Raw genomic sequence first — 13,231 nt, forward strand, 5'->3', positions numbered from 1 at the left:
GTGCGGGAGTTGATTGATTGATTGATTGATTGGTTAACCTGGGCTCCCGTCTCGTCCTTCCCGTGCCGCTCGCCACAATATATATGCATAACATAACACTAACATAACAGTTAAAGGTCCAACCAATCATGTTAAATCAAACCATCTCACTTAAAACCCCCCTTAATTGTACTTTGACCGTGCAGTGCGCTGCAGAACCTACCCGTTGTAGTCCACGTCTCTCGGATACCTCACAGCCCGCAACAACGAGTCCAGCTTACGGACAGCACCTTTTAAATCACCGGTGGACATCGCTCCACGGTCGAGGCGGGGTTCAGGGTCCTTTAAAGCACTGGACGATTCAATCAGCCGTCAAACGCCTCTTAATTGTTGTGCAGTTCAGCGTCGCTCTCGGGTTATATTCTGTCGGATGTGTAGAGCGGCTGCTCTCCGTTTAAACATGGACAGGGCTACCCTGTGGAAGGCGGCAGTTGGACTCGCCCGACCGGACGCAACGAGACCAGGGCGATGATACGTTTGTTTTTCGCGGTGAAATGAACCGGAAGCGCTTCTTTCTACGTCAAAGTACGCAATAACCGGTTCCTCGCATATATATATATATATATATATATATATATATATATATATATATATATTAAATATTGTACCGGGGCGAGGACAATATTAATATTACAATATTAAATTTTGTTCATTATTTTTATTTATTGTAGAATAAAAATAAATCTGAAGATTTTACATTAATTGTGTGTGTGTGTGTGTGTGTGTGTGTGTGTGCGTGTGTGCGTGCGTGCGTGTGCGTGTGTGTGTGTGTGTGTGTGTGTGTGTGTGTGTGTGTGTGTGTGTGTGTGTGTGTGTGTGTGTGTGTGTGTGTGTGTGTGTGTGTGTGTGTGTGTGTGTGTGTGTGTGTGTGTGTGTGTGTGTGTGTGTGTGTGCGTGTGTGTGACAAGAAGGGGGCGGGACCGGATCTAAAAGGAGGAGGAGTCCGGATGAAGACAGGAGCGCTGTCCGACCGACGCACTCTGAGCCGGACACCGAACTACTGGTTCTGTTTACGCTCGTTATTCCCCGCTGTCGACGTTGGCAGTCGGGGCGGCGGAGGGATTCATTAAATCACTAAAACTCCGGTAAGTGTCGTTGTGGCTTTGGCTCGTAAAGGTGACCTAATACATAGAATACGCAGTACGCATAAGAGTGATGTGTAGGTTCTTTCGCTGTTCAAAACTAGCTTCGTTTTGCTATCCTGGTGAGTGTGTATGATGGATAGGGTTTTCAGCAAATCGCTGACTTAGTTCAGTGGTTGATTTCTCTTGGACCAATAGCGGAGGAGTTGAGGCGGGGACTACGGGTCAAAAATACAAGCAGGCTAGGTGACACTTCCAACATCACTGTTTACAACGCAGGGTGCCCTACCTGGGAGAGATGACAGAGAGATACTTTTATTTTATATTTTTATATAAGAGACAGTGCTGAGATGGTTAAGTTGATGTGGTTGGACAGAGATGGTTGAGAAGGTATTATAGAGAAGGCTTTAGATTAGAAATGGTTAAGAGTATAACAGTATAACAGTGTTACAGATGGTTAAGAAAGATTAGGTCATAGGTTACAGATGGTTGAGTTTAGGTATTAGGTTACAGATGGTTGAGTTTAGGTACATGATGTTAGAGATGGTAATGTTTGTTTTTTATGTTAGACAGTTTGTTGTTTAGGTATTAGGTTAGAGATGGTTAAGTTTAGATATGAGGTTAGAGATGGTTAAGTTTAGATATGAGGTTAGAGATGGTTAGTTTAGATATGAGGTTAGAGATGGTTAGTTTAGGTATGAGGTTAGAGATGGTTAGTTTAGATATGAGGTTAGAGATGGTTAGTTTAGATATGAGGTTAGAGATGGTTAGTTTAGGTATGAGGTTAGAGATGGTTAGTTTAGGTATGAGGTTAGATGGTTAGTTTAGGTATGAGGTTAGAGATGGTTAGTTTAGATATGAGGTTAGAGATGGTTACTTTAGATATGAGGTTAGAGACGGTTACTTTAGATATGAGGTTAGAGACGGGTACTTTAGATATGAGGTTAGAGATGGTTAGTTTAGGTAGTAAGTGGCAGTTACATTACCGTTACATTACGGTATAAGGTACTAAGGGATGGTTAGTTTTAGGTGTTAGGATAGAGGTGGTTAAGGTATTAAGTGGCAGAATGTTTAGTTCAGGTATTAGGTTAGATGTGGATGCATTCAGGGTTTTTTTTAGAGATAGTTTTACCTTGGCTGGGGTGGTCTGCTGTAACCATTTATTCTCGACCACCATGGGAGAGATATCTGTTCACCTCTAATGTTTACTCTGCTCTACATTTGGCTTTTTGGACGTCAGACCTAGCCAGCTGATGTTCATATGTAATGTGTTTGACTGGCAGCCAGACTGGAGTCCATCACAACCCCCCCCCCCCCCCACACACACATGAAGTAGATTTGATAGTGATGTTAATGTTTAGACAGTTGAAGTAGGCTCAGATAGTGTTCGTATGCTTCATGGTGGCTGTGACGTCCACAGATGGGTCAGGCGTTGTGGAGGCTGCCACTGGACGCTGGACAACAGCAGCAGCTGGAGGAGGAGCTGGCGGACCACCTGGCCGACAGAGAGCGGCAGAGCGCTGGGGAACAAGGCAAGAACGCACATGGTCCCCGCTGGCACTGGTGCAACGGACCGGGGTCCGTCATGCACTCACTGCAGTGTTGTGCATGAACTGGTTCAAAAGAACTAGTTCATTGAACTAGTTCAAGTAACTAAAGAACTTGAACTAGTTCAGATTTTGTGACATTGTGATTTGATGCTTAGGTCCAGATGACGTGTTTATTAAATGGAGTTACTGCCTTAGTTGTGATGAATGAAACAGGTGTACAAATAATATCCACAACAATCGTGAGATTGTAGTGATGGGCAGCAGGTGATGGAGAGGATTCATTTTAAAAGATAAGCACAGAATACTCACTCCCACAGTTTTTCTTTGGTTTCTGAAAAAAAAAAAACTGTTAATGAACTGAACATGAACTAGTTCAAAACTGAACCGGTGAACTATGAACGTGAATGTATTCATTTTCTTTTGTATGAACTGAACTTTGAACTAGTTCATGTGACGTGTGAACTTGCACAACGCTGGTACTCTGTATAAGTGTATTTCTAAATGTTACTTTAAAGCAGACCTAAGTGTCTGTACACCGGCCAGAGCCTCACCCCGATCCGGACACAAACGCTTAAACCAACAGCACGATATGTCGGCCGCAAAGAAACCGGACCAATGCAGAAACTGATAAGCCGTCTGATAACGACTCTTTTCATTGACTCTTTTCATGAGTAACGCCCATTAGGGTAACATGAAAAGTTGAATCCCCATGGTTGGAATAATAAAATCATGTGACATAATTGTTGGTGTATGTTCAATGACCAATCCTCTGTGTTGTTTTTTTGTTGTACAGCGACAAGAGAAGGAGGCCCCCAAAGCCGGGCCCCCCAACACTGCCATGGACTGGGGACTGACATCTACCAGCTGCTGAGGAGGGGGGGTACGACCACACAGCATTCAGTTAAGCACACGAGACGCCGTCTCGTGTGAAAGATTGAGATTCAGTAACACAAAACATCTTCGTTATCAACAATATTGTAAAATATGTTCATATTGTGGGGTTAATTTGTCCTCAAATTCAAGCTTTCTGCCCGGGTTCATCTCCATCAGAAAATAGTTCCTATGGTAACGATAGCCGCCTCTGGGTCAGTTGAACGTTGTTATGGAAACTAGGCTCATGAAAGTAGTCTCGGCTAGTTAGCGTGGCGATACTTTCTGTAATTAGGCGCGCTCTTTTTGTCCGTTCTTTCACCGGGCACTTAAACACGCTCGAGAACGGGAATTGACGATCAGAGTGCTTGCTTAAACTTGCGTGTTATTGAGTTGACATTGTTGTAGTAATCTATTTATCCACCCTAAGAGAAGAACTCACTTTAGCCTTTCGGGGCGTTCCAGGGCAGACCATTGGTTTAGCCTCTGGTTCTGCTTTGACATACATGTCCCCCCCGGGCTCTATGCTGCTAAACTTAATTTAGTCATTCTGATGGGCAAAAATAACCTAACGGACACGTCACATTACGAATATAGTCAACTCTGGGTCCAAACCTAACGAACACAACACACCACACATTCAAGAGGGTTAAGATGACCCTCGAGCCCTCCTATCAGTCACAGCTGGTTAGAAGGGACACACATATCACACAGAAAGACCACACAACCCGGAGGCTCAGGGACAAGAGAACCCTCTATAACCCACACAAAGTCTAGCACACACTCCTGGCTAGGAAAGATAAGTTTCACATGCACCGGATCACGGGGTGCTCTTCTGAAGCAGAACTTCCACGGAGGCGAAGCTCCGGACGACCTCAGCGCTGTTAGGGGACGTAGAATATTCGATCTCTCACACTTTATGAATCAGTATCACCTTTGCCACTTTACTCAATAAATCCGAGGCCCTCGTGCTGACAGACTTTATCACCTCTCCGTCTCATTTTATCTGGTCAAGTAACTAGGCAGACTGTTTTTCCCAACAGTTCCTAACACAAAATGTTTATTAATGTTCTTGTCTTTACATATAAACATTCACAAAAAATGTATCTTTTAAATCCTGACGTGGTTTCTGTGTCTCTATTGACAGGGAGGGCCCAGCACAGGTTCATAGACCTGGAGATGCTCCCCCCGGAGCTAAGCATCACCATCCTGTCGTATCTGAACGCCACGGACCTGTGCCTGGCCGGCTGCGTGTGGCAGGACCTGGGGCATGATGAGTACCTGTGGCAGGGGTAAGGCTCCTGCTCGTTTGCCTGTTTTTCTTCCTTTTTTAATTCAAGCTCATCATCGGCCAAAGAATCGGTTATAATTCACCAGACTCTAAATCAAAATGCCGTCGCCAATGAAGCTTTTTCTTTTGAGGGGCAGGAATGAGATCTTCGCTGAAAGTGTACACGGTATAAAAGCCACATTGCATATGCTTGTAAAACGTGCATGTGCTATATGTTAAAGCTCTTTGGCTGTATCGCTCATAGCGTTATTTATGGATATTATTACGATACAATAATGTTCATGTCATCCTCATTAATATAATTTAACTTTTCATAGTTATTTCTTTATAGATTTAAAAAGGTTCAGATCTAATAGAACACGCTGTAACATGTTGCTGTCCTACGCCGTGTGTCTGTGTCTCTCCCAGGCTGTGTAAGTCCACATGGGGTCACTGTTCGCTCTATAACCGGAGGCTACCCGCAGGCTTCTCCTACAGGAGGCTCTACTTGCAGCTGGATGAAGGCAGTCTGACGTTCAATGGAAACGCTCACGAGGTTTAACACCGCATACGCCACACACACACGTACGCACGCAATGTAACGGAACTCTTAATCAGCAATGTCCTTTAAGGCCTTATATGATGTATTTTGTGTTTGGTTAACTGCTAGGCTAATTGCAATGAAGAGCAGACTGTATGATATAACATACTTTTGGCAAAGTACACCAATAACTACGAGACGAAAATAACCTTCAGTGACCCAAAACCAGTGTCTTTTGGGAACTTTTGACACACACAAACACACACACACACACATATACACATACCTGGTAACTCCAAAGGGTTAACCCTTGGCCTGTGTTCCGAGTGATAACAACGCAATTTTGTGTGTGTGTGCGTGTGCGTGCGTGCGTGCGTGCGTGCGTGTGTGTGTGTGTGTGTGTGTGTGTGTGTGTGTGTGTGTGTGTGTGTGTGTGCGTGTGCGTGTGCGTGCGTGCGTGCGTGTGTGTGTGTGTGTGTGTGTGTGTGCGTGTGCGCGTGTGTGTGTGTGTGTGTGCGTGTGTGTGTGTGCGCGCGCGCGCGTGTGTGTAAGCCTGTGTGCGATCTGGATCATGAGTGAGATTATGGCTACTTTAGACCTCCACTTAAAAGACACATGATAGCCCTGCTCTCTCTCTGCGTCCCTCTCTCCCTGTCTGTGTTTCGCCTCGCAGGGGATCAGTTATTTCATGTCTAAAGGAATACTGGTGGACCATCCCATGGAGCTCGCCAGGTTCATCTTCTGCACCAGACGGCTGAACTGTAAGATCCTGAGGATGTATCTCGATGAAAGGTACCAGCGCACATGCGCCTGGCGCGCGCACACACGCCTGTTTAGTGAACAAGGACAAAGCCAAACCCTGCTTACCAGGGGTTTTGTTTGTTGTTATTATTATTAGTCCTACAAACACATTACCAATTCAATATATATAGTTATAAAAATACAGACAAAGTCCTGGCCTTCAAGTGCAATTCAAAACAACCGAGTAAGAAAATATTAGGAGACAGTGGTGCAGGATAGTGCAGGGTTCTGCAGAGAGCTGCCTCCTGGTTCTTCATGTCCACCGACATGATGGGATGTATCTGACCTCAACGTCAGGCGCTTTGGGTAAATGCGTCTGAATAAATAGTACCACATATTATCGAAAATAAACGAATGAATAATAAATGTTTTGAAGCGTTGTGTCATGTGATAGCCCAGGGACGACCCTGTATTCACCCGCCACGAGTTACAAAATATACATTTTCAAGATTCCAATGATGGTCAATATTATGATAAGATATATCCAATATAGTCTGTATGCTGACAATTATTTTAGTTCTGCTCAACGCAGTTGAAACTGAAATGCTCAAATCATATGACAGCACAACTTCACTTTCACTTTATTTAATATGTTTTTGAGGGCGTGGACGTGGATCACAGGGTCAGTAGCTGTGGTGCGATCTGGCGTTCCTTCCCCCTCAAATAAACATTAACTCTCTGCCGTGCTTGTGTTCCGGTGGAACCAGACGGGACGTCCTGGACGAGCTGGTCACCCTGCACAACTTCAGCAACCAGTTCCTGCCCAACGCCCTGAGGGGCTTCTTCAGGCACATCCACGCCCCCGAGGAGCGCGGGGAGTACCTGGAGACCCTCATCATTAAGTTCAGCCAGCGGTTCTGCACGTGTAACCCGGCCCTGGTTCGAGAGCTGGGCCTCAGCCCCGGTCAGTACCCGCCGTCCTCCAGAACCTTCCCCTGTCCGGCCTCTGCATGTTGACCTCCACTGAGCCCTAGTGCACGGCCGCGTTGTGTTGACCTGCTTCTGCTCCCCCCCCTCAGATGCGGTGTACGTTCTGTGCTACAGTCTGATCCTGCTGTCCATCGACCTGACGAGCCCCCACGTCAAAAACAAAATGTCCAAGAGGGAGTTCATCAGGAACACTCGCCGCGCAGCCCACAACGTTTCCGACGACTTTGTGGGGCATCTCTACGACAACATTTACCTGATTGGCCATGTAGCTGCCTAGTACCGCCCACTTTGCCGTCAGACATCCTATCGCAGCCCGTGTTCTATAATGCACTGAAGAATAGAGACTGTAGGTGAGAATGTATCAATGCTAACAAGCACAATTTGAACAAATTTTTTTTTTGTGTGTGTGTGTGTGTATAAAAACAAAAATCAAGAGAAATGGTTTTGAAGACCCTAACCCTAACCCCCGGAAATCCACCAACACACTGTGAATACACGCACCTGTCATAAGGCCGCACACGGGACCAGGTGTGAGCCGCTCTCTGCGACCGCGATGAACGGCGGACGTCTTAACGGCCCAAGTGTCGTGAGATACGGCTTTTCAAATCCACGTCTGCGGAGGAGCAGCCCGGAGAAGGCTTTGATGTTACACTTGAACACGAAGGCTGCCGACTGATTCACGACGACGTGCGCTCCCCCCCCCCCCCCCGAGCGCGGAGCCAGGGAAGCAATAAAGATTCATCCAGGCACAGAATCGTCTCGCTCGCACCGGCACAGAAGAATGACCCACAACAGGGCGAGGGGGAGACGGTCCTGAGCAGAAAGCTCTCTCCAGCAGCGCTGGCGTAGCGCCTCGTCTGGTCTAACGATGGAGTGAGCGTGACGCTCCGACATGAGGTGACCTCGAACAACACAGGAATGAATGAAGCATTAGCAAATTGTTTTGACTCTCTAAAATATTTAAATCGGTGGGAATGGCCAGACATTGACATCACTGTACAAAATATAATAATGCATTTTTTTTTATGATTAATCAAATGACACTAAGACCATGGTTCTTATGCCTTTGTTGTTGATATATGTACTGAACTCCCTGCTGTTATAATAAACTGCACAAGTTTTACAGTTATGTTGCTGACTATTTGTATTATTAATGTCATTATAGAGGCCTGGTCGGGCTGTAATAAGGTAGTTGAATTCTAAATACCAGTGAAATATTTAATGTAATGTACTGTAGCTTGTGTTTAACCGCATGATCATATTGGGTTCTAGTCTGATTAAAGAAACGCACATAAAACCAGCGACATTTTAAGTCCTATGAAAAGGAACCCAAACCAAGCGCCCATTTTGTGGAGTCATGAATATATCCAATGTGTCGTCCAGGTTAGCATCCAGCTACAAAACAACGTCATGAGGAAATGGGTTTGGTCCCGTGAAGTTATTCAGCAGAAGCTGTGATGAGATGTTTTCTGGACCGTTTGCCCAGAGACCAGCTCTGCCACAACGGCTGTCCTTTAGTAACATCGTACCATTATCCTCTAGCGTCACCGTGATACTATAGGAGGAGTTTAAAATGTACTTCACTTCACTTTTATTAATCAGCAACAATCAACATTTATAATATTTAACAAGTAAACGTTTGATGGACATATAGTAAAAAACAAATATAAGTGGCCAAAACACCAGAAGCCTCTCTAGGTAAATTCTTGTGAATAATTACAAATATGTACTTATGTATACTATTTATAATCCATTGAGGTGATTTAGTGTGTTTATACACACATCCCTTTTTCCTTCAAATTTTAAAATTCTCTTGCTAAATACATTGTTATGCTGCGATTACATATTACATCGTCACCTAGAAAATAACACATTTTTGCTTTGATCAATACTTGAAGAACAAAAACGGCATACAGATACTAAATGACAATTTAGGCGGACGAGTAGGCGAGTAATAAAATAATCCATCCGCCAGGAGCAACTCAATTACTGTTTCTAATAACTTAAACAGATATTTCTCTGCACTTTGTGAAATAACCAGATAGCTGAACCCTGGCTGGATATTCATGACAAATGGGTCTGTCAAGTCGCCCTGTGATTAGCAGCCAATGTCTACACTGTGGTGGTAAGTGGGCTGAGTGTTTTGGTGAGCGTATTTTGGTGGTTTGCGTGCGCGTGTGTGTGTGTGTGTGTGTGTGTGTGTGTGTGTGTGTGTGTGTGTGTGTGTGTGTGTGTGTGTGTGTGTGTGTGTGTGTGTGTGTGTGTGTGTGTGTGTGTGTGTGTGTGTGTGTGTGTGTGTGTGTGTGTGAAAGACTGAAAGACTGAGAGACAGAGAGAGAAATCAAGGTAAGAAAGTAAATCCTCTCCAGACACAACATGACCTCTGACACTTGACCTATGTATTTATGTGTGTGTGTGTGTGTGTGTGTGTGTGTGTGTGTGTGTGTGTGTGTGTTTTTTTACTATGCATGTGTTTGTGTCTGTGTGTATGAATGTTGCAGGGGTGGTGTGTTTTATGTACTGCAAATGAAAAGGGAGAGCTACGGGCAGGGAGAAATAACCTTCTCACACACACGGTCACAGGGGCTATAGGGCTCCATTCTGCTCCCTCTACGGAGACTTTAACAAACCTCCGTTCTGAGCTATGGATTATGGATATTAACCCTCCCGTGCGCTTCAGTTGGATACAGCTCACCTGAATGTTCAGGGGAAATCTCCTTCTTTAGCTTTACTCTGTTGATTTACTTTAATTCTTTTTGGAAACGTGATGTATTATTTTGTAGACTTAATGGGCCCAATAGAAGATGCTTTATTTTCTTCATGTTGTTGTACATGCTGTTCAACGTCAGTTACTGTTAATCTTTATTATGACGCAAAATGTACAAACTGTAGACATACATGTGGCGGTTTAACGTGTTGTTTTGTATTGTTGTTAGATTGGGAAATTTATTTATTTCTTCTGCCGGTACTATTTCCATAACTGTTTGGGGAGAAAATAGAAGGGTAATATTTTATTTTTATACATGAAATGCTTTTCTCTAGCAATAGTCTCTAGTAATTAGTTCTCCTTCACACTTGGAAGTAGTGGATCAGCCGATATAGAGAACTGAAATGTCTTTACTCAACAGTTCAATGCCGATCATTGTGTGGGGTTCATTTGAATATACATTTAAGGTATTGGCAAAATATTTTTTCGCCATTTGATTTCAATACCAATTCACGACGGGTTGGAGTACTTTTTGAAGAATAAACCAAACACATACAGTATACACATATATTTTAGGACAATTTTGAGGAACCCCGGAGGTACCCCTCTAATGGTGTTTCTGGACACAACAGTAATTATTCTAATAATGATTAGGTTTATTTAGGTTTGGATCCGTAACAATATTAGATTATATGGTCGTTTAACTCACAATGCTACAGAATGAAGAGGGATAGGATGTTTATTAGGATTGCATGTTTGTTTATGCCAGAAAACAATCCTAGACTCAGTCAACACCTGATCCCAACGTTAGTGATGAGACACACTGTTTTCTCAGCAGGCCTGCACGGTTTACGGTGGGAGAAATATGCCATTTGTATGAGATAATTACTGCTGCATTTAAGATCTACCTAAAAACGTATAGCAGTGTATATTATAAAAAAGATTGAATACATGTTTCTATAATTATTGTTATTATTCAAAGGATTATTACAGTTATAATTACAATTATTATTGGGATTATGTTATTGTTATTATAATAATGATTATGATATACAGGCACAACTCATAGGGTAATAGTTACACATTCAGAAGGTTGGTATGTATACGCTCTGGACACGATTCAGGTGACCCCTAACAACAGATTGCAGCCACTGCAGGACGTCAGCGTGAGCTCAGATATATTATGAGCAAGAGAAGCGTATAGCAGTGATTCATGGCCAGCCTCAGAGCTACGCGGCACTAGCCCTGCTCGCTCATATTGTAATCATAGCCAGGCAGGAATATTGCACATCTGCATATTCAAATGTGTCTATCCACATGCTGACCAATTGTAGGGGCTGAATGATGCAACGCTGCATATGATTGCATGTCTTTCATGAGATCTATCAATGGAGACCCGTGTGGGTCAGAGAGGACGTCAATACATGGAGTAGCATGAAGGAGAGTGAAATGAAGGTGAGGTGGACGTGTTCTTTCTCTTTAATATGGCCTGCTAGGGTAGGGTAGTTTGTTTTAGATTAATCTTTTGACATATTTGTTGAAATCAATAAAACAAAAGAAAGGATAAGAATCAGTATTTGAGTGACTGTGATAACAGGCCTGTAATAAGACTGTCCCTTTCAAATGAGTAGACGGTTCAGCCGTCTGAATACCTGTGTGGCTGTATGCTGCCTGTCCACACTCTGCCCGCTCACTCTCTGCCTGTAGACACTCTCCCCGTGGACACTCTGCCTGTAGACACTCTCCCCATGGACACTCTGCCTTTGGACACTCTCCCCGCTCACACTCTGCCTGTAGACACTCTCCCCGCTCACACTCTCCCCGTGGACACTCTGCCTGTAGACACTCTCCCCGTGGACACTCTGCCTTTGGACACTCTCCCCGCTCACACTCTGCCTGTAGACACTCTCCCCGCTCACACTCTCCCCGTGGACACTCTGCCTGTAGACACTCTCCCCGTGGACACTCTGCCTTTGGACACTCTCCCCGCTCACACTCTCCCCATGGACACACTGCCCATGCACTCACTGCCCCTCTCAGAGACCTCCAGAAGGCCGGCCGGGCGGGCCTGCTGCTAGCGCTACAGCGAGCTGCTCCGTGTCCCCGAGGGCGTGGCCTAAAGGAGGCCTGAAGAGAGGGGCGGGATTTTTCTCGGTTGGATGCTTTAAAAAATCGAGCTTTTCTCTGGTCTGGCTGGTTTCTCCAAACTTCCTAACTTGGGTTTCATCATTGATGATGGGGTTTCCGAACAATCCTCTGGGGACAACCTGTTGAATGGTCTCCCTGACGGAGGAGTCTGCTGCAGGCCTGCTGAGCGACCCAAGCAGAACTATGTGTAGCCTTGACGACGTCCTATGTTACGCGCCCAACAGTGCAGACGGGCATGTGGGGGGGGGGGGGGGGGGGACCGTATTCGCTGGGTTTAATTACCATTTCCATAACTTACCCGCCCCCACTTCCTCTAGTCTGTGCACAGTTACGTTACTGTCTGAAGCAGAACAAAAAGAAAAGTCCAACAACCTAAAGGGAGGATGTGCGGCGGCGGAGTCCTACCATCGGAGCTTAATGGGGTCCTGCTCGGCTCCTCCAACTGTCACAAAGGCGCGGCCTCAGTGTGGGGGGGGGGGGGGGGGGCTCTGTCTCGGCCCTCGGGCTCGCGGCAGAGAGAGAGAGCCCTCATCCCTCTCCTGGCTGGCGGCCGGTCGCGGCCCCGCTGTGCTGGCGGGTCAGGACCGCGGACGTCAGCGCTCTGGCCCCCAGTCCACCCACTGCCCGCCCCCCGTTGGGATACGACCGCTGGGTTTCTGAAACTGTGGAGCGCCGCTGGTACACGGACCTACTGGTCACCGGATTCACCGGAGAGAAACAGGACGCTGTTTTAAATTAGATCAAACATTTTGCGCTGGCACAACACTTGACCAGCGTACTGCGGCACAGCGCAGCTTCTGGTGGGAGGGACCCTGCTCTCATTGGTCCACCTGTGAGTTAACCCTCTTTTATCAAATATGAGGGAATTAAATAATAGCTTTTTTTTTTTATTTGCATTAAAAAAAATGTTTATTGCATCAACTTGGCACAGGTTGCAGTGACAACATATTTAATTGTCGTCCCTCCCCTGAAACTTGCAGTGAACTTATCTAAAAGCTTATACAGTATAATGAGCAGTACTTCTTATTAAAGGTATTAATCTTATTAATCGTCAATGTTTAGACGCCAGTGAGATGAAGCACTACAGCTTAGAGCTCTGAGCGAGCTAACTATATACATGAAAGTAAGCTGTTTTATCAACTCGTGACATCTGTTAACCAGCTGCCCGCTGATGCCTCACTTCATGCGTCTCTGTCTCTTTGTCTTGCTCCGTCTACGTCTCTTTCCGCTGTCTCTCTCTCTTTTTTCTGTCAGACTTTCATTTCCCTGAGAGAGTGAGAGGTGAGCTGGGAT

General features: G+C 45.2%; 2 protein-coding genes across 2 annotated transcripts in view; one reads left to right on the forward strand and one right to left on the reverse strand.

Annotated features, from left to right (window-relative positions):
* cep44 (centrosomal protein 44) overlaps nt 1–449 on the reverse strand; it is a 13,576-nt gene extending 13,127 nt beyond the window's left edge. The window contains exon 1 of the mRNA XM_084465614.1: nt 203–449. Within this exon, the coding sequence (XP_084321740.1) occupies nt 203–291 (89 nt within the window). The 5' untranslated portion in view covers nt 292–449. The remainder of the gene's footprint in view (nt 1–202) is intronic.
* Nucleotides 450–996: 547 nt separating this feature from the next.
* fbxo8 (F-box protein 8) lies at nt 997–8,212 on the forward strand. The gene is made up of 8 exons (XM_084465261.1): nt 997–1,124; nt 2,542–2,653; nt 3,465–3,551; nt 4,689–4,833; nt 5,241–5,367; nt 6,026–6,144; nt 6,861–7,057; nt 7,173–8,212. The coding sequence occupies exons 2-8, from the start codon at nt 2,542–2,544 to the stop codon at nt 7,358–7,360; spliced, it is 975 nt and encodes a 324-aa protein (XP_084321387.1). The 5' UTR covers nt 997–1,124; the 3' UTR covers nt 7,361–8,212.
* Nucleotides 8,213–13,231: the final 5,019 nt, after the last annotated feature.

The sequence above is a fragment of the Micromesistius poutassou genome, assembly GCF_964030765.1.
Source record: "Micromesistius poutassou genome assembly, chromosome: 3".
Lineage (NCBI taxonomy): Eukaryota > Metazoa > Chordata > Actinopteri > Gadiformes > Gadidae > Micromesistius > Micromesistius poutassou.

What these genes read in the sequence shown, in the direction of transcription:
- fbxo8 (XM_084465261.1), top strand. Translation starts at nt 2,542, where the DNA reads ATGGGTCAGGCGTTGTGGAGGCTGCCACTGGACGCTGGACAACAGCAG. An exon ending in GCAGAGCGCTGGGGAACAAG is followed by an intron (nt 2,654 to 3,464) that starts GCAAGAACGCAC and finishes TTTGTTGTACAG; the next exon opens with CGACAAGAGAAGGAGGCCCC. An exon ending in CCAGCTGCTGAGGAGGGGGG is followed by an intron (nt 3,552 to 4,688) that starts GTACGACCACAC and finishes CTCTATTGACAG; the next exon opens with GGAGGGCCCAGCACAGGTTC.